The 19,333-nt window shown below is 37.7% G+C and overlaps 1 protein-coding gene across 4 annotated transcripts in view; it reads right to left on the bottom strand.

The window, feature by feature from the left end:
• Positions 1-19,333, bottom strand: part of CPQ (carboxypeptidase Q) — a 439,474-nt gene that overhangs the window by 331,136 nt on the left and 89,005 nt on the right. For all 4 annotated transcript variants that reach the window (XM_040625805.1, XM_040625806.1, XM_040625807.1 and 1 more), the window contains exon 2: positions 15,584-16,050. In XM_040625805.1, coding sequence (XP_040481739.1) covers positions 15,584-16,016 — 433 coding nt within the window. In that variant the 5' untranslated portion in view covers positions 16,017-16,050. The remainder of the gene's footprint in view (positions 1-15,583; positions 16,051-19,333) is intronic.

Genomic DNA, 19,333 nt, shown 5'->3' with positions numbered 1-19,333 from the left:
ATATCTGTAAGTACCATAGAAGCTGACGCCAGAGAATTTTTGTAACTTTGACCTGGTCACAGTAGTTAGTAGCAAAGATTAAAATCCAAAACTCTTCACGCCTAGTTCTCTACGCTTCCACTAAGAGATGCCAAATGAGGTTACCGTCTAACACCTCTACCCTTCTCCCCTCACCCTAGAAATAACGTTTATCCTAAGAAATGTAAGAACATGCGAGATGGCCTTAGCAAGGTTTTTTACAGTCTACCTTTGTACCTTTCCAGGCCCATCACCATCCTCTTCCATCTTCTCACCATGAACCTGGCTCCTCCAGTCACTAGGCAAGTATGTCTTATACTTTCACATCCTCATACCTTTGCTTGTCTTCTTTCCTGTCCTGAATATACCCTTTCTCCCTTCTTAGCCTCGGGGAATCCTTCATCCTTCCGTGTCATGTTCCTCTGAAGGCTTGTTCAACCCCCAGAGAGAACTAACCCGCTCCTCCTTGTTCCCATTTTACACCAGTCCTGGTTTGATTCATCTGTGTATCATCACCCCTAACCCTGTGCAGGGCATACAGTGGGTGCCAATACAGTAACCAATTACCAAGCATCAGTTAAGTGGCCAGTGTTGCCTTAGGGGCTGGAGAGACAGAGACTATAGGCATCCTGTGTCTGAATCGGGCTCACAGTACAGTGATTTGATAGAGCAGTAAACAGGAATCACTGTTGCGGCAGCATCAACAGAGGATTCAATAGTTTATAGAATTGAACTGAAGAAAATAAGAAATGTTACATGGGTGCAGTCAGTGATCACTCTGGTCCACTGTTAGCACTTTGTGGCATTCAGGGATGTTGCATAAGAGAAGATGACTGTTTTCTATGGAATCAACCTCAAAAGATCAGTGTATTCGAACTAACCCTATTATCTACTGCCTTCAGCCAACTTCCCTCCCCAGCCTTTCTCTCTGTGATATCACTATGGTTTTTCTAAGACCCAGACTTTAAAGCTTTGTAATCTTTGGTTACTCCCATTCCTCATCTCTCATATCCAAAATGTATTAATTGATCTTCATTTAATAATATTTGGTTCTCGATTTCTGAGATCATTACTCCTCCAAACTATTAGTCCCTCAAATCTGAATTCTCCCTGGTCTTTCTCCTTTCCCATCTATTTGTCACAGAACCAAAAGAATGTTTTCCAAAAAACGTTTATCCAAAAATTCCCCTATTTGTAAGTGTGCAGTAGTTCCCACTAACAATAAATCCAACCTGGCCCTGTCCTAGGTTTCCACCATTATTCAGACATCATCTTCCCTCCAATGTGTCATCTATATGCACCTTTCAGAAATGCCCTATACATTCCCTTGTCAAGTATATGTAATAAGTAATGATCACCAACAAAATGTACTTCTCAAGTTCTTCTTGGGAGAATTCCTATAGAATGTGGTTCCAAGGAAAATCTGATCATTCTTAAGCCCAATGGCAACTAACAAGGGTTAAATACAATTTAACCAATCTTGATAATTTCACCCTCAATTTCCTTCAGAAATACTGGATGGATGTCATCTGGTCCCAGTGGTTTGCTGATCACCCACTTTGTCAATCAGGAAAACCTCTAAGCTGTCTATTTCTAAAGAAAACAAATTTTCTTAATGTTTTCCTCAGAAAAATGCTTCAATTTAATGATACAAAGCTCTGAAACTTCCTGGAAATTTCCCATGCAATTTTTCAATACAAAGGAAATCAAGAATGTAAGGAGTCCCATAAGACTTTGGCCTTTGAGCTCCCCTGGAGAAATCAAAGCACCTTCTGTTAATTGATATTATTGATGCATTTTCCCAATAGCCATCAAAATGGCACTGATTCTTAGGAAACCATTTTCAATGTGAAATTCATCACAAAATTTTTCTTTACTGCTATGAGTACAAAATATGTACTCACCAGTTTGCTTCAGGGACTGTAATTCTCAGAATACCATGGGGCTGTCAAAGAGGACTTTTACAGACTAAGAAAAAGATAAAAGTTTCAATGAAATTCAGAGCAATAATCTGACATAGCTGCAAATACAGCAGCTCTGGACTACCCTGTGGGTGAGGCAAGAACCAGAAACTAGGAGGCAGAAAACAAAAAGAGACAAAAAAGAGAGAGTCCAAACCAAAGAAAGAGACAGGGAAAAGAAAGGGAGATAAAGAAGGGAACAGAAAGAAAGGCAGAGATGGTTAGTAGAGAGGCACAGAGAAAGAGAGAGACAAGCAGACTAAATAACAGAGACACAAAGAGAAAAAGGAGAGACAGAATTCAAACTATGAAGAAGAAATACTTAAATTTTCTAGTTCTACGTGATTAAGTTCAATGCTAATTATAACCTTTTGATTACTGAACACATTTCTTAAATTCACGCACAACATCAGTTATCAAAAACCTATAGTTATTAACCAGTGATATTTTCTGTTAGGAAAAAGGAATCGGAGAGATTTGCTAAAGAAAAGGAAAGAATGAAATGTGAGCTGGATAAAATACCTGGATCCAACAACCCACATTATTTCAGCAGTAAGTCTACAGAGCACATCATCCATACTTGCAGAATCTCAAAAGAAAACCTCTTCCTGGAAGATTTTTCTTAACATTAAACATTGAGAATATCACTAATGTGATCTAAAGGTCCGACTATACTAAAGGCTCTACAAAGCAAATGAAAAGAGACATCAGCCCTGCCTCCAGAAGCTTTGAAACTAAGAAGACAGCAATGATAAAGATAAATATTATATGAAAACTAAAAACACTAAGTAAAAAGTCAGGATTTCACATTGTATAAGCATAAATCTGAGTGAATGTCATAAGATTATGGGGGAAGAAGAAACCAGGTAACGTTTAAAAAGTAAAAGAGAAGCAGCTTTCTTTTCTCTTGGAGAAAATGACCAATTAGCCAAATATCTACCTTAACTTCATGCCTCAAGCGGCAAGTCGATTTTTGTTTTTAATATCAAATGCGGAGTGCTGGGTTAATTACACTCCTTAATTCAGAGTATACCATCATCATTGGCCTATTCAAGGCAAATCTCTTTTATTTGCTTGTTTTATTTTTTTTATTATGTTATGTTATTCACCATTCAGTACACCATTAGTTTTTGATGTAGTGTTCCACGATTCATTGTTTGCGTATAACACCCAGTGCTCCATGCAATACATGCCCTCCTTAATACCCACCACCAGCCTATCCCAATCCCCCACCCTTCTCCCCTCTGAAACCCTCAAGTTGTTTCCCAGAGTCCATAGTCTCTCGTGGTTCATTCCCCCTTCTCTTTACCCCCCCCCTTCATTCTTCCCTTCCTTCTCCTACTGATCTTCCTATTTCTTATGTTCCATAAATGAATGAAACCATATGATAACTGTCTTTCTCTGCTTGACTTATTTCACTTAGCATAATCTCCTCCAGTCCCGTCCATGTTGCTGAAACTTATTTATTCTCTTTTAACCCCATTCCTCATTCCCACCTCTGCCCCACATCCTAAGTGGACAACCATTCTAAGATGTTTTTTGTTTATATGTCTTCTTATAAGATGTGAAATATTACTCTGTGTGCATGCAAAATTGTATTTATATCTATGCAAATGTATTATGCATTTCATTCTATTTTTTATTATTTTTACTCAGCTTTATGTATGTAAGATCCATCCATGTTGCTATTCATATATTAGACTGTTGATTCTGACTTCTGTAAAACATTCCCTGTAAAACATCCACCATATCTTGCATGTCTACTCTCCTAGTGAGGGACCTCCAGATGGACCCTACCCCCACAAATAAGGCTATCATAATTATCTTTGTGTATGTACCCTTAGATAACTCAATGACAATTTCTTTGGGAAATGTACCAAGGAAGTGAATTACTGGGTCATTGAGTACGAAAATATATTTAAGTTGGCTGAATACTACCAGTATATTCTCCAAGTTGATGGCACCATGCTCCATGCCCACCAATCAGTGCATGAGGGTTCCTGTGTCCTCCCAACCCCACCAACACATTTTACATCTCTGTTGTAAAATTATTTCATTATTTTTAAAATTTTCATTGTTCTGATTACTAATGAGCCGAGCACTCTCTATACACATGTTAGCTTTTAGGGTTCCTCTTCTTTAAATTATTTATTTAGAACCTTCGCCCATTTTTCTATGAGTGTTACTGTCTTTTTATTGTTGATTTCCAATAGTTCATAACGTACATATTAATCTCATAACAATTTCAGACAGTGTTAAGATCTTCTCCCATTTTGTCATCTAACAGGTTTCATTATGGTATCCTTCCTTGTAGAAATACTTAATTCTGATGCAATCAAATTCAGTAATGTTTTTGTTTTATGGTCTGTGCTTCTCAAGTTGTGTTTTTGTGAGAGTGTGAAGGCACATAGGAGATAGATGTGTAAGTCCCATTCTTAAGGGAACATCTAAGAGGAAAATAGAAATACCTGGGAGATGTGGTTAGAAATACCCACCATGAGGCAAGGTGAAGAGGAAAGTCTCTTGGGAAGGCATGACTTGGGGGAGGGTTAGGAAGGCTCTGTCACATATCAGCTGTGAGACCTTAAACAAAGTGCTAAACTTCTCAGAGCCTGTCATCTGTAACATGTGAACAATACCTAGCCCAAAAGACAATGTAAGTAACAGAATCTGCACAGTGACTAGTGTATAAAAGGCATTCAATAAATGTGAGTCCCTTTGCCCCTTCCTCCTCATTCCTACTCCCGTCATGATGCAGAGAGAAAATCTGTAATCTCTAACACTTTGGAATTGGATCCTTCAGCTGATCCTATACCTGCAAATTCCAAGAATCAGGTTCTCTAGAACACTTTTGCTCACACTGTGATTAGATAGCAGACAAAGATTAAGCCCTGAAAAAAAAACTGCAAGTCCTACTTCCCTGATGAGACCAAAGGAGGAGAAGAGGACAGGCGCAAATAACTAATTATCTGATGATGGGGCCTTGTGCACAAATTAGCTAGCACTTCACTAAGAAATGGATCAAAATTATTGGCTACGGAATGTCTTCCTTTGGTAGATATGCTAAGAATATGCAGGAAGGCTATTTTAAGTTCCTATGAGATGAATACAATAAGAGTTTGGAATATGCTTAAACTGCACTTTTCTAGACTTTCCAATCCATGCTGCTTAAATTTGCAGAAAGAATAGACTGAGGCAAACAATCTAATCATGATTTGACTGATGTTCATTTACCCTTCTCTTTGCTATGTGCCTTTCCTTTGGATGCTCACCAAAACTTATTGCTATTTGGATATGACAGGGACATAAAAGACATATGGAAACCACATAGGGCTAAAGGAAACTTGTTTGAGTATGAATACGTTTTTAAATATTACTTTTAAATATGTGATATTTCTCCCAATCTATTCATCAGATCAATGGGTATTTAATATGCATCTATTACATAACAGGCACTGAGCCTATTGCTAAAGGACATACCAAGGTAAGATGCAGCTTTCACCCTGGAGGAGGTCACAGTTTCTCAGCAGAGAGGACCATGTAAACAACTGACTTCAATAAATTGTGATCATTGCATTCTATAGGCAAAGTGCTAAGAGAATAGAGATGAAAAAACAATTAAGTTTAAGGTTTGGATTCAAGAAAGACTTAAAGAAAAGATCCATTTTAAATGAGTCTTTAAAAACGAGTAGGAATTCTCCAAGCAGAGAAGGGTTGGGTTGGGTTGAGTTAGAAATAGGGTTAGCCAGAGGTCCAGGAAGCAGCTTTTAAGGCAAATTGGTATGAACATGTCGAGGCAAGAGCAATTAGGCCCATGTAGCTGAAGCATAAGGTGTGTGGCTAGGGAGGAACTAGACATAAGCCTAGAAACACAGCCTGGGGTCACTTTTTAAAAGGTTGTAAGAATTCGAAGGATACCCTGAACAATGAAAAGATTTTAAGGAAGGGAGTGGCATAATGAGATCCATATTTTACAAAGACAACTGAAGCAGCGGTATTGAAATGGATCAAAATGAGACTGGGGTCAGGAGAATCACTTAGGAGATGATTATAACACTAGTCAGGAGATGTTAGGTCCTGAAATCTGATGCGACAGTGAGGATGGAAAAAAGGAGTCATGTGTGACATTTTAAGACTTGGTGACCAACAAAATGTTGGAACAAGATAAATGGAAAGACTTAATTCATTCAACTAATATTTCTTGAAGCTTTTCTGTGCATGAGACATCATGCTAAGGAGTAGGGCAAAGTTTTTCAACTTCAACACTATAGGCACTTTGGAATGGAAAACTATTTGTTGAGGGGGGGAAAGAGGCCTCTTCTATACATTATGCGATGTTTAGCAACATTCCTGGCTTCTACCCGCTGAAGGCAAGGCAAGCAGTACCCCGTCTCAGTCACAACTACCAAAAATGTGTCCAGACATTGCCAAATTTCCCCTGGGGAGCAAAACTGTCCCCAGTTGAGAACCACTGAAACTGGGATCTCTAACGCTAAGAGGCTTATTATCTAGCAGAGAAATGCTTATGGTATAAGCATATATAGAGTACAGGAAAAGCAGAAGGGAGGAAGAGGTCAATACCTGTTTGGGGATGAGCAAGCATTGAAAAAGTCTCCACAGAAGAGGCATTTGAGCTGAATCCTTAAATATGGGCATTCCAGGCAGAGAATAAAAACATGAAGGCAAGATACCACCTCAGACTTTAGATTTGAGGCTCCAAGCATGGGTGCCTGGGTGTGTGATAACATCATTAACGAATATGAGAAACAAAGGGGAGATAGGATGATGAGTTTGTGGGACTTGTAGAACATCCAGTAGTCCTTGGAACTGCAGATAGAAGTCAAGCACATATATGTACAATTAAAAGTCATAAGTATACAGGAAGTACCTAAAGCCATGGGACTGGATCGTATTACTTAAAGAAAATGTTTATAGGCAGAAACCTTTGAAAACACCAACATTTAAGATGAGGCCTAGGAAAGAGAAGCATCCAAAAGGAAACAGCAGAATAGATGAAGGAGAGAACCCACTTTAATTTATATGGCAAACTTGACAATCAGCCTAGAACATTTCTCTTCAATCCATCAGCATGCCAAAGGAGATATGCCCCCTATTTTTTTTCACGATAACTCTCCTTATATTCTTTTTAGTCCTTTTAAAGACACTACAATTCATTTGCTACAGAGGATCAAATTGCTATTGGTGGTATTATGCGTACTATATAATCAATGGGTATCTTTTTTTTTACTTGTTTATTTATGCAAAAAAGAATTCATATCATTTTGTTATCAAAGAGGCATAATGAAATGAGCATTGTGTTAGATATGAAAAATTGGCTTTCAACATCCATTCCAACCTTATTTATTTATATATGTATTTTTTTAAATAAGATTTTTTTAATTCTTTTTTTTTTATTTTTTAAAAGATTTTATTTATTTATTTGTCAGCGAAAGACAGAGAGAGAGCACACAAGCAGGGGGAGTGGCAGGCAGAGGGAGAAGCAGGCTTCCCACTGAGCAAGGAGCCTGATGCAGAACTCAATCCCAGAACCTGAGATCATGACCTGAGCCAAAGGTAGGCACTTAACCCACTGAGCCACCCAGGTGTCCCTCCAACTTCCTTTAAATGTGCTTTTCTGTATATAAAGACTAAAAACCTAAAAACTAAATTTCTTCCTACAGCTACGGTCCTAGAAGTAATTAAAGTGTCACCACTTTTATGCACTTGAACAAGATCTGGAAGGCAGAATTAGGTGAACGCTTCTTTCTACTGCTTCTACTATTTCAGAGGCAAGCACAACTGTGGCAATGTCTTAATTTCCTACAGCAACTTCTTGATAAAAGCCATTGCTTAATCTAAGAAAAGCAACAGAAGTCTTGGTAGCCTCGTTCTACAGAATGGTTCTCAAATTCATTCCTGAGAAGGTCAAGTTATGAGGAAGTCTGCATTATGAGCGTTCCCAATAATTCTGAAAACAATTTAAAACCCTATAATATATCCACATGTGCTCTAAATTTAAACCCCGGTAGAGTAGTTCCACAACTAAACATTAACTGCTAGTCAATTCTGCACATTAAGCCCAGGCTAGTGCTGTCTCTACCTCTCTCCCTCCCACTCCTAAATCACCTCCATGAAGAAAATCACGAAATACACATACTTTGACATGACTCAGCAGAAGTACCAATCAGCACACTCAGCCCAAAATCTAAGTCCCAGTTGACTGGATTCTTAAGCTTGTAAGTGCCGTTTCAAGAGCAAGACACCCACCAGTCTGCAAACCATGAAGCTGATGTTCTAAAGGCTGTGTAAACTGAGCTAAAGAACTCAGTTTCTTAGAGCACTTTGATAGGGCAGAGGGAGCATAAATTAGTCAATTTTGCTGTTTTACAGTCTTTTAACTATACTCCAGGGACAGCCAGCCTTCTGCAAAAATGAGAAATAAATAAGTTCTTAAGAAGAAATGAAAAAGGAGACAATGAATCAATACAAAGCATTTCAATAGCTTCAAAAAATCAATTTGAATCAGGTGACAAAGAATTTAGATCTTTATTATGTAATGAGTTCCTATATATCAATTAGAAAACCCTTAAAGTACCAATTGAAAAGTAGGCAAGCGATATTCACAGATAATTTATAGAAGAAAAATACAAGTAATCAATAAATAAATGAAAATATTAGTTTCACCAATAAGCAAAGAAATACAAAATAAAATAATAGTGAAATATCATTTTAAGCCGATCAAAATGGCAAAGATTAGAAAAAAAAAACCTAATGCATATGAAGACACAGGGATTAGAGATTAAGATACACTGCTGACAGGACAGTAGATGTGTACAATTTTCTGGAAAACAATTTAACAAATATACCAAGAGCCTAAAATATCAGTATTTATATTAAAATTTGAATAATTAAATATACTATTTACATTGTATTATAAATTTATATTATAATGTTATATAAATTCTATTGTATTAATATTTCACATAATTAAAAATATTTGGACAAAAAAATGGTTTCTAAGAATTTATTTCCATTTTTTATATCTATAGGAGTAGTTTCAAAGTTATTTTTTGCCACCCTCTTAAGACTCCCTAGAATATCCTAATCATTCTTCTCTTTCTGATATTCATCAAAAACATAAAAAAATCTCCTTTGAAAATCTATTCTTACTTCTGTATTACAGGGTCTGTGTAGTTATGTTATTTGAAACAGTAGGAAAAAAAGGAAGAAAGAAATAACCAAGATTCCAATAGGAGGGGTTTGGCTATGTTATTAATTGTATATTTGTGTTTTTTAACCATTAAAATTTATTTCAAAGAATATTTATTAATATGTGGTAAATGTCCACCATATATGGCATAAAAGGACACAAATATATGTAGTTTCATCTCAGATTTATAAAACAAAAATATGGGGTGCCTGGGTGGCTCAGTCAGTTAAGCATCCAACTCTTGGTTTTGGTTCAGGTCACCATCTTGTGGTAATGAGATTGAGCGAGCCCCTGTCAGGTCTGTGCTCAGCAGGGAGTCTGCTTGAGATTCTCTTCCTCTCCCTTTCCCCTGCCCCTCCCCTGCTCACACATGCACACATGCACGCTCTCTAACATAAATAAATGAATCTTTAAAAAATAAATAAAATAAGACAAAAATATATGTGCATATGGAAAAATCAGAGAAAAATTAAAATGTTAACAATGATTCTGGGAGAAAAGATCACAGACAATTGTTATTACTTTTATATTTGTGTACATGTTTTCTATAATGACCAAGTATTAGTTTTAAAATCAGAAAAATCTAAGCAAAATACGATGGGTCAACAACATCATTGATAATTAGAAGGAACCACTATTTTTTTATTACTACAAGTGAATAATATTCTAAGGAAAGACCTACCTAAAATAATTCACTGTTCCTCAAACATTGAATGAATAACTAATAAGCACTGAGTACGGTGCTAGGTGCTGAGGATAGAGAGATGGATAAGATTCAGTCCAGTTTGGGGCGCCTGGGTGGCACAGCGGTTATGCGTCTGCCTTCGGCTCAGGGCGTGATCCCGGCGATCCGGGGTCGAGCCCCACATCAGGCTCCTCTGCTATGAGCCTGCTTCTTCCTCTCCCACTCCCCCTGCTTGTGTTCCCTCTCTCGCTGGCTGTCTCTATCTCTGTCGAATAAATAAATAAAATCTTAAAAAAAAAAAAAAAAAAAGATTCAGTCCAGTTTTTCAGGAGCTCCCAGGAGCTCCCAATACAATATGCAACATACAATATTTTGGGAAAGCCCAGTACCTCTATAGAGATGCCAGTCTCCACAGAGGACTAATAAGTACTCAGTGATTTGCTGCTTGGGGTTCAGAGACTATATACCGAGACCTACCGAGTTACGTCTACAGAGGAAGGGTTAACAACACTCCGCCCAAGTTCCTCTTTCTTGCCCATATATCAGCCTTTCTTGGATTTGGCTGCTGGTTCTCATTCTTTCAGTCAGTCCATTTAAATCTTATGTCAGCTGTTATCTCAGGATTGATTTGAAATTATACTTTTGTCCTGTCTTACTTCTAAGTTTTGCTCAGTATCTTCATCTTACTTGGCCAACTTACATCTGTCTTCTTCCACTTCTCCATAGATAACTCACAGAGCCCTAACCCTGACACACAAATAAACTAACATTCACTGTAATACTCAACTCTAGAACTGGATGGTTAAAAACAATCACCTCTGGTTTTATAAGGAATCTACTCCATAGCATATGCCTGGGAGAACCCCCGCTCTCATGAACTTTAGCTTCACTGATCCGTTGTGGATTCTTAGAAAAATCACAACCTTTTCAATCTGGAAGAGACCTTACAGATTCAAATGTCAGACATCTCTCGTCTTTTTTTTTTTTAATAATTTTTTATTATGTTATGTTAGTCACCATACAGTATATCCTTAGTTTTTGATGCAATGTTCCATGATTCATTATTTGCGTATAACACTCAGTGCACCATGCTATATGTGCCCTCCTTACTACCCATCACCGGCCTAGATATCTCTCATCTTACAGGTGACGAAATTAAGGTCCATAGAGATTAAAAGACTAGACCAAGGTCACACAACTAGTAGGTGGCTAAACCAAGGACACAACATGGGTTTCCTAAGAGATGAGCACCGCAGAGCACTACCTGCATATAGAGGTCCCTTCATGTTGGCTTCACACTATCTCCTGTGGGAATTTTTCCATACCTGGTTCAGCCTAACTCTCCAGTGTCCTCCAAGCTGAAAATAGCCCAGTTGCCAGACAACTGTTTATCTGCTTTGAGCCCCATGGAATAAAGAGTGCGGTGAAAGTGAGTCTTGGAACACTACAATAGATTCTAGTGAGTAAAATTCACTTCTCCTGGGTTTTGAAGGCCCCAGGAGCAATCAGTAACTTGGCTCAGTTTTCAGTACCAGGAGGATAGCCAAGGAAGATCAGGCCCAGCCACAGAATGAGAAATGAGGATAAGAAAGAAACAGGAATGAGAAAACATGTCCAAAAAGAAAGTGCAGACACCAATATATTCTGCTGTCACAGTACAGGTATCAGCAGCTTTTGAGACAGATCTGTTTCAGTCAGATGGCTAAAAAGGAAAACCTTATATAAGTGAAAAGAACGTTAAAGTATTTGCATGTGAGGCAATATAGTCTAATAACTAAAAGCACAGACTCCTGAGTTTGACAGTTGGCCTCTTGCTAATTGTATAACCATAGGCAAACTACCTCACCTCTTGGAGTCTGGTTTTCTCATCTGTAGAAAAAAGGGCTAGACCTTTTAAGATAGTTGGAAAGATTAAAAAGGAAAAAGAAGTTATACATAATCTGGTGCCCAATACGGATTACTGAATAACAGAGGCAACTAAACAAAACTCCTGGTTGACACTATAGAACCCAGGCTGAGGGGTTCCCCTAATATCGCAGAGGTCACCTCTTCATGCAGTCTCAGAGAAATCAAAACAGACTACCCCAGTGGTACTTCAGAATGGTGCAGGGAGAAACCTGATAGATCTGTCCTCTACAAAACATTTAACTGAGAAAAAATATTTTTTTAAAAAATCACTTAAAGTCTCGAAAAATTGTCTTAAGGGTCTAAAGCAAATGGAGAAACATTCATTCAAGAAAACTACTATATCTGAGAATAATGAGAGTCTATAGCATGCGGGCCATAACCTCCTTCTTCCCCCATCCCCAGTTCCATGTTATAAAAACACTATTATGGGCACTCCACTCCAAAAGGGCTGAGGCCCTATTCCTCTACCCAGCCCCAACTCATATGGTAAAAATCCTACCCTAAGTATAGCCACCAATAATATTTGGATCCTGATCCAAGACAGATCCTCTGTCTGTCTCAGTTTCCTCATAGGCAGAGGCCCCACACTGGGAGAGGCAAGCTGAGAAGACCAGGAGCTACCACCCTCCCTTTCTAGCACCTGCTAAGGATATCACTCTGGGAGAAAAACGCCATTATCACTGTGCCTAGTTCCTGGGAAGTAGCAAGGTTCTTCCAGCAAAGAGGCAAGCAAAGAAAAGGAAGAGCTTTGCAGTTCTTACCCAGGACAGTGACTGTATTTGGAGCAGAACATAGAGAATCCCATGCCTAAGGGTGTTATTCAAAACAATGGACAGCTTGGAAAAAAACAATTAAAGGAGTGCTAGAAAACAACTAAAGGAGTGCTAGAAGCTTCATGATACTGCTAGTAACAAGCAAAATGGCAGAGCAATCCAAAGTTTAACAGAAAGAACCAAGAAAAGAAACAACCATGAAAAGCCTTCTTGGGATCACAGTAAACCCTGGTGACTGGAAAAGCTATGCACGTGTTCCTACTCAGGAACAATCAAAACAGGACCTAGGTCAGATTGAAAAGTTTTCCCAAGCTGCACACAGATCCATCAACAAAGGGCAGAAGCATCACTGGCATAAGAGGATTACACACAAACTCTGACCAAACGCAATCTGAATAATAAGCTATTCTGATACAGAGGAAAATACCGTTAAGCAAGATATAATAAAATCACCTGGACCCCACAAGGTGGAAGAGTATGTGCATGCCCAAGGCATGCTGATGGTAGAGAGAACTTCCAAGCTACTAGATTGTAGCTGAACTTGGGGCAAAAACATAAACTCCTTAAGTTTTAATAACAGCCCCCAAGTCATATGTACATCCAACAGTAAAGGGGGAAAATATAACTGACTAATGAGATCTGTGTAAACCTTTGACCAATAATTAGTTTATGGGGATCCAGGGCTGACTCCTAGTGAGCCAGACTAGAAGTTAAAAAAGGAGAAAAAAGCACTCTAAACAGGGACATCAGAATCTGTACACTGTGAGAGAAACTGACTTTATAGAGTTAGTATAACCAAATCATTAAACAAATAAAGGGCAAAGCAAACAACAAAAACAACATCAACCTCCATCAGGCAGGAGAGGGAAAGGGAGAATCAGTATCAAGAGTTGCCAGAATATATTATTTTAAATGTTCAGTTTTCAACAACAAAAAAAATGAGACATGAAAATAAATAGGAAAGTGTGACCAAAACATAGAATAAAAAGCAGGCCATAGAAACTGCCTTTGAAGGGGCCCAGTTGTAGGATATATGAGAAAAAGACTTCAAAGCAGCTTTTATAAATATGTTCAAGGAACTAAAGAAAACCATACTTAAAGAATTAAAGAAAAGTATGATGACAATGTCTTAGCAAATAAAGAATATCAATAAAGAGACAAAACTTGCAGGAAAAAAATTCTGAAGCTGAAAATTATAACTGAAAAGACAAATTCAGTAACGGGCTCAACAGTATATTTAAACTGGCAAAAGAAAGACAAAGTGAACTTGATGATAGACTGATACAGGTTATATAACCTAAAGAATAGAGAGAAAAAAGGGGGGAAGAAAAATGATCAGAACCTCAGAATAATGTGGGACACCGGAAATTGCACCTACATACTCCCAGTGGAAGGACCAGAAAAGCAAAAAAGGGTAGAAAAATATTCATAGAAATAATAGCTGAAAACTTTCCAAATTGGTTTAAAAAAAAAAAAAAAAAAAACTGACACATCCATGAAGCTCAACAACCTCCAAGCAAGAAAAAAGCAAAGAGATCCACACCTAGATACATCAAAGTCAAACTGACGAAAACCACAAATGAAAAGAAAATCGGTAAGAGCACAATGACTCATCCCATACAAGGGAATCCCAATAATATTAACAAGTGACTTCTAATCAGAAACGGCAGAGACCAAAGGACAATGGACGACAAATTCAAAGTGCTGAAGGTAAAAAATTGTTAGCCAAGAATCTCATATGCAGTAGAACTGTGTTTCAAAAATGAAAATTAAATAAATAAATAAGAATGGATGAAAGGTTGGAGAATTTTCTGCTAACAGACCTGCTTTGAGAAAAAAAAAAAAAAAACTGAAGAGAATCCTTCAGGCTGAAAGCAAGTGACACCAAACAGTAATTTGGATCCTTAGCCTCACAAAAATAAAAATACTTCTAAGGAAATACTGTATAACCATATGCCAACAAATTACACAATTTAGGCAAAATGAATAAATTTCTAGGAAGTCACAAACTACTAAAATTGACTTGAGAATAGAAAATATGAATACATCTATAACAAGGAAAGATATTAAGTTAATAATTAGCGATCTTCCCACAAAGAAAATCCCAGGACCAGATGGCTTGTGAATTCTACCAAAAACTTAAAAGAATTAATACCAGTCTTTCACAAACTCTCCCAAAGAACAGAAGACCAGGTAGTACTTTCCTACCAATTATTTGAGTACAGAATTACCCTCATACAAAACCAGATGAAGATATCACACACATGCAAAATAAAACTATCGACCAATATCCCTTATGAGTATAGATGCAAAACTACTTGAGATAGTACTGGCAATCTCAATTCAGTAATATATAAAAAAAGATCATATGTTATGACCTAGTGGGATTATGGCTTCTCTGCCATATGAAAACAGTCCATGAACAGTCCAAGACTGACAGCTCACTAGTGACTAGCTATATATCCCTGATCTAGTCATTTATACTGTCTGATGAAGCTGAACTAGGGTGCTGATAAGTAAAGGTAGAAATTCACCCTGGGTAATTCCTTGCATTTGAGGCCTCCGGTTCTGTAAAAATAATTAAATCAATTCCATGTGTAAAGATCTGTTCCCCATTTCATTAACTCTAAAAATTTCTGTACATTGAGGCTGTTTGGAGGAAATTACAGTTTCTCTATCCTATACACATTTATCTCAATGCTCTATAGAATGAAACTAATGGTATACTAGTTACAAATTAGTAAGCAATAGGGCTGATAAATATCATGGATCAATAGTTGTAGATCTTCATTTAAAAAGTGACCCTACACAATAAACTTTCTTTCAGAAAGAAAGGAAGGAAAGGAAGAAGGAAGAAAAACGAATATAAGAGTAGAAAACTCATTACGCCAATGGAATGAGAAATGATTCTATCGTCCATCTTATCACCTAAATTATAATATGAGTCATTCATACTGTAATCACCTATGTTCCATGACACTGATTTTATAACGTACACAGCAAATTAACTCGAAAAGACAAAGGATACCTTCTGGGGGAGTCCCAATGCTGCTGCCAAGACCCAAAATAGCCATCTTGTGAATCCTTGGCTCCAGCATCACAGCAGATTCTTCTCCCCTTTCCCAGTGGGGTATTTTGACCGGCTCCAAGTGGACATTCTCCAACCCATCTTCCTGCAGGTTCTGGTACATGATTTGGATGGCTTTTTCCAGGCTCTTGGAGCCGCTCGGTCTGGGTCCAACAGTATCAACCAGAAGTGCCAATCGCTCATAGGATCTGTTCTGAGCTTTACCATAAACAGCAAGGTTGATGATTGCTTTAGCAACATCTCCATAGCGGGCTACTTCTTCTTTTATTTCTTGAAAAGTCCTCTGAGAGTTGTCATTCTTATATATTGCTTTCCCAGAGTTCAGGGAGAACAGGTGAACAACACCAACAAACGTGAAAAGAAGGAACTTCATTGATTCTTCCCGTTGGTTTTCTTCCTAAAATAATCTATGAAAGTAAGAAACATGTTTTAGGGGGAAAGAATCTCATAGCTATCTGCCATAACCCAGGGATTGGGTTTTCAAACCCAGGGATTTGCTTTTCAAATAGGAGTCCCCTTCCCTTCTCAACCACTGCCCAACTTCCACCATCAAATTCAGGCAACATAACTCCCAGGAATGAAGAAGTATAAAGAGGCAATGACTGGCATAATAGGCAGTATTTATTAAAACCACAGAATCGCATGTTACCTAGTGATCCAGTTTAAAATATGCTAAAAGGTTAAAGTAAAGAGTGTTAGCAGTGTGGTGGTTAAAATGGTAGGGTTAAAACCATACTGTCTGCTGCCCCTCCCTCTAAATAGAATATGATGGGATTTAGAGTTCTCTGTACCTTATAGGCTCTTTCCTCTCTGCCTACTGAACTCGTCCATTGAGGATCCTGCAAATATCATCTTTTCTTGGTGCTTTCCCTAATGCCACCTGCTACAAATTTAATCCTCACAACAACTCTATGAAACAGTTTCTTAATACTACTTTTGTTTTATAAATAAGAATTCCAGAGTAGCAAGAGATTAGGTGACTTGCCATAGACCCACAAAGGATTTCTCACTCCAGAGTCCATGCTCTAAACAATGCTACTTTAAGGATGATCTGAGGACAAATGCCAGTCCACAGCTGTTTCTCACTAGTCTACAGTGGATACAGACATTAAGAGGAAACACATCCAGTGCTGTGCAACAAAGTAGCCAATAGCCTCATGTAGTTATTTCAATTTAAATTGACTTAAACTAAATAAAATGTTTAGTTTTTCAGTCCTACTAGCCCCATTTCAAATGCTTAATAGCCACATGCGGCTAGTAGCTCCCATACTGGGCAACACAGACATAACATTTCCATCATCATAAAAAGTTCTATTGGATAGCATTAATTTAGACATCTTTATAATCAGCTGACTAAATTTGTCAAATATAATGATTTAAAAATGGTGCTTCTCTTTGTATGTCTCTTTCATTTCATTTTTCTAATTTACTGCTGATCTATTTTGCAAAAAGTATCAGTCTGCAACAAATTTGAAATTTTAAAAGCTAGGCTTTCACCAAAAATAATTTGAGAATCACAGTAATAAGCTACTATATTATAGGGATAAATTCCAAATTCAGCCAGTATACAAGGCTTTCAAAATATGGCTCCAACTTTTCCCCCTCTAGAGCACACAAACGTTTTCATTCTTTTTTAAGTTTGTTTTGTTTTGAGAGAGAGAAAGAGAGCACAGGAGCAGGGAGTGGGAGGGAGAGAAGCTTAAGCAGGCTCCACACTCAGCACAGAGCCCAACACAGGCTTGATCTCAGGACCCTGAGATCATGACGTGATCTGAAATCAAGAGTCGGATGCTTAACCACCTGAGCCACCCAGACACCCCACAAATGCTTTCATTCTTTTTCTCAGTCTCTCTTTCTCTCTTCCCCTTTTCCTCTCTTTCTCTCTTAAACACACACACACACACACACACACACACACACACATCTTAGGGAAGCTTCTAGATACTGTGGCTAGCCCAAATTGAGATGTTTTCTAAGTGTAAAATACAGACCTGATTTAATCTTTAAAATCAAATACTTCATACTTAAGTACGAAAAAAACATAAATATTTCAGATGTATTAGGTTAAATAAAATATAACATTATTCACCTGGTTTTTATGTTTTAATATGAAATTTGAAATTTTTAACTTCATATTTATATTTATATTGAACAGTAATGCTCTAGCTGCATTGAACTTGACACTGTTCTTCCAATACCCAGGTCGTTTCATAACTCTGGATCTCAACATATTTTCCTTCTCTTTTCCTGCAAGACCCTTCTCCTCACCCTATTCCTCTTTTTCTGACAAATCTTCACCCATTCTTTAATGAAAATGCTTTAACAATCACCTCTTCTTTGGAGTCTCACCAAATACCACTCCGGAGTTATGTGCACCATTTTCCATGCTTCTACCATAATTAACAATATTATCAACTAAAATATTTGTTTGTAAATTTGTCTCTCCTACTCTTGAAGTCGAGTAGGGTAAATTATTCATCATTGTACCTTCAATCATTGTATCTGCGTATAAACACTCAGAACATTTTCATTTAAGGAATGAATGAGCCCTTAATCTCTCTAGATCTTAGAGTACTTGCCTTGCCTCCTTTACAAATAAACTGAAGGAATAAGAACTTGCTATCATATTTAAAAATATTTTGAAAAATTATAAAAACTATACATTGATGTTGCTCTCCTTTTTATTGTAACTCTTTATATGCAAGGTTCTTGGTTTCTATACTCACCATTACTGATGCTTGTTTTTAAAAGCTAAATTTTATTAAACCATGAAAATATTTCACCAGATTGCAATTTATTCTTCAAAGTACATTCTTTCAATGTGGTCTTGGTGCAAAAAAAGAAGAAAAGGTCAATGACACATCTATCAATTAACACTAACCACAAGTATCTACTTCTCATTAAAAATTCTCTAAGCAGGGCGCCTGGGTGGCACAGTCGTTAAGCGTTTGCCTTCAGATCAGGGCGTGATCAGGGCGTGATCCCAGCGTTCTGGGATCGAGCCCCACTTCAGGCTTCTCCGCTGGGAGCCTGCTTCTTCCTCTCCCACTCCCCCTGCTTGTGTTCCCTCTCTCACTAGCTGCCTCTCTCTGTCAAATAAATAAATAAAATCTTTTAAAAAAAAATTCTCTAAGCATCCCTTAAACATTAAATATTCCATAATATCTTTCTAGTGATGGATTAGAATCTTATAATGGCAATATTGTGGAGATACAGGAGAGCTTAGGAATCCCTAGTCCCTACCCTTCTTTTGCAGAAACAGGGCCTGTGCTGTGATTCCTAGATAGCAGATAAACCAGCAAGTACAATCAAACAGGTAACTGCACCAACTAGTGCAGACTTCCCAGAGGATTACAGATTGTTTTCTTATAGGAAACTGTATGCATTTACATATAATAGAAATTCAATGAAGGACACCCAAATGCAGTCTGAGAAGCAAACGACTATAACAAAAACTATGTACTCAAACAGTCTCATATATACAGTAGCACCAGAACACAGAGAAGAACAAAAGAAAGCATGAAAAGCTATAGAGAAGACATGACATCTCAAGACAGACTCGAGTAATGGCTCCACAGGCAGAGAAGGGATCACTTTCAGAGGGACAACTGGGACATCATCCCTAGGCTACATTCTGGTTAGAAGATATGTTCAGAAAATAAGGGTCTGCATCTAACATTTTTACATCTC

The sequence above is a fragment of the Ursus maritimus genome, unplaced genomic scaffold, assembly GCF_017311325.1.
Source record: "Ursus maritimus isolate PB19 unplaced genomic scaffold, ASM1731132v1 scaffold_9, whole genome shotgun sequence".
Lineage (NCBI taxonomy): Eukaryota > Metazoa > Chordata > Mammalia > Carnivora > Ursidae > Ursus > Ursus maritimus.
This window is presented reverse-complemented; position numbering and strand designations above follow the sequence as displayed.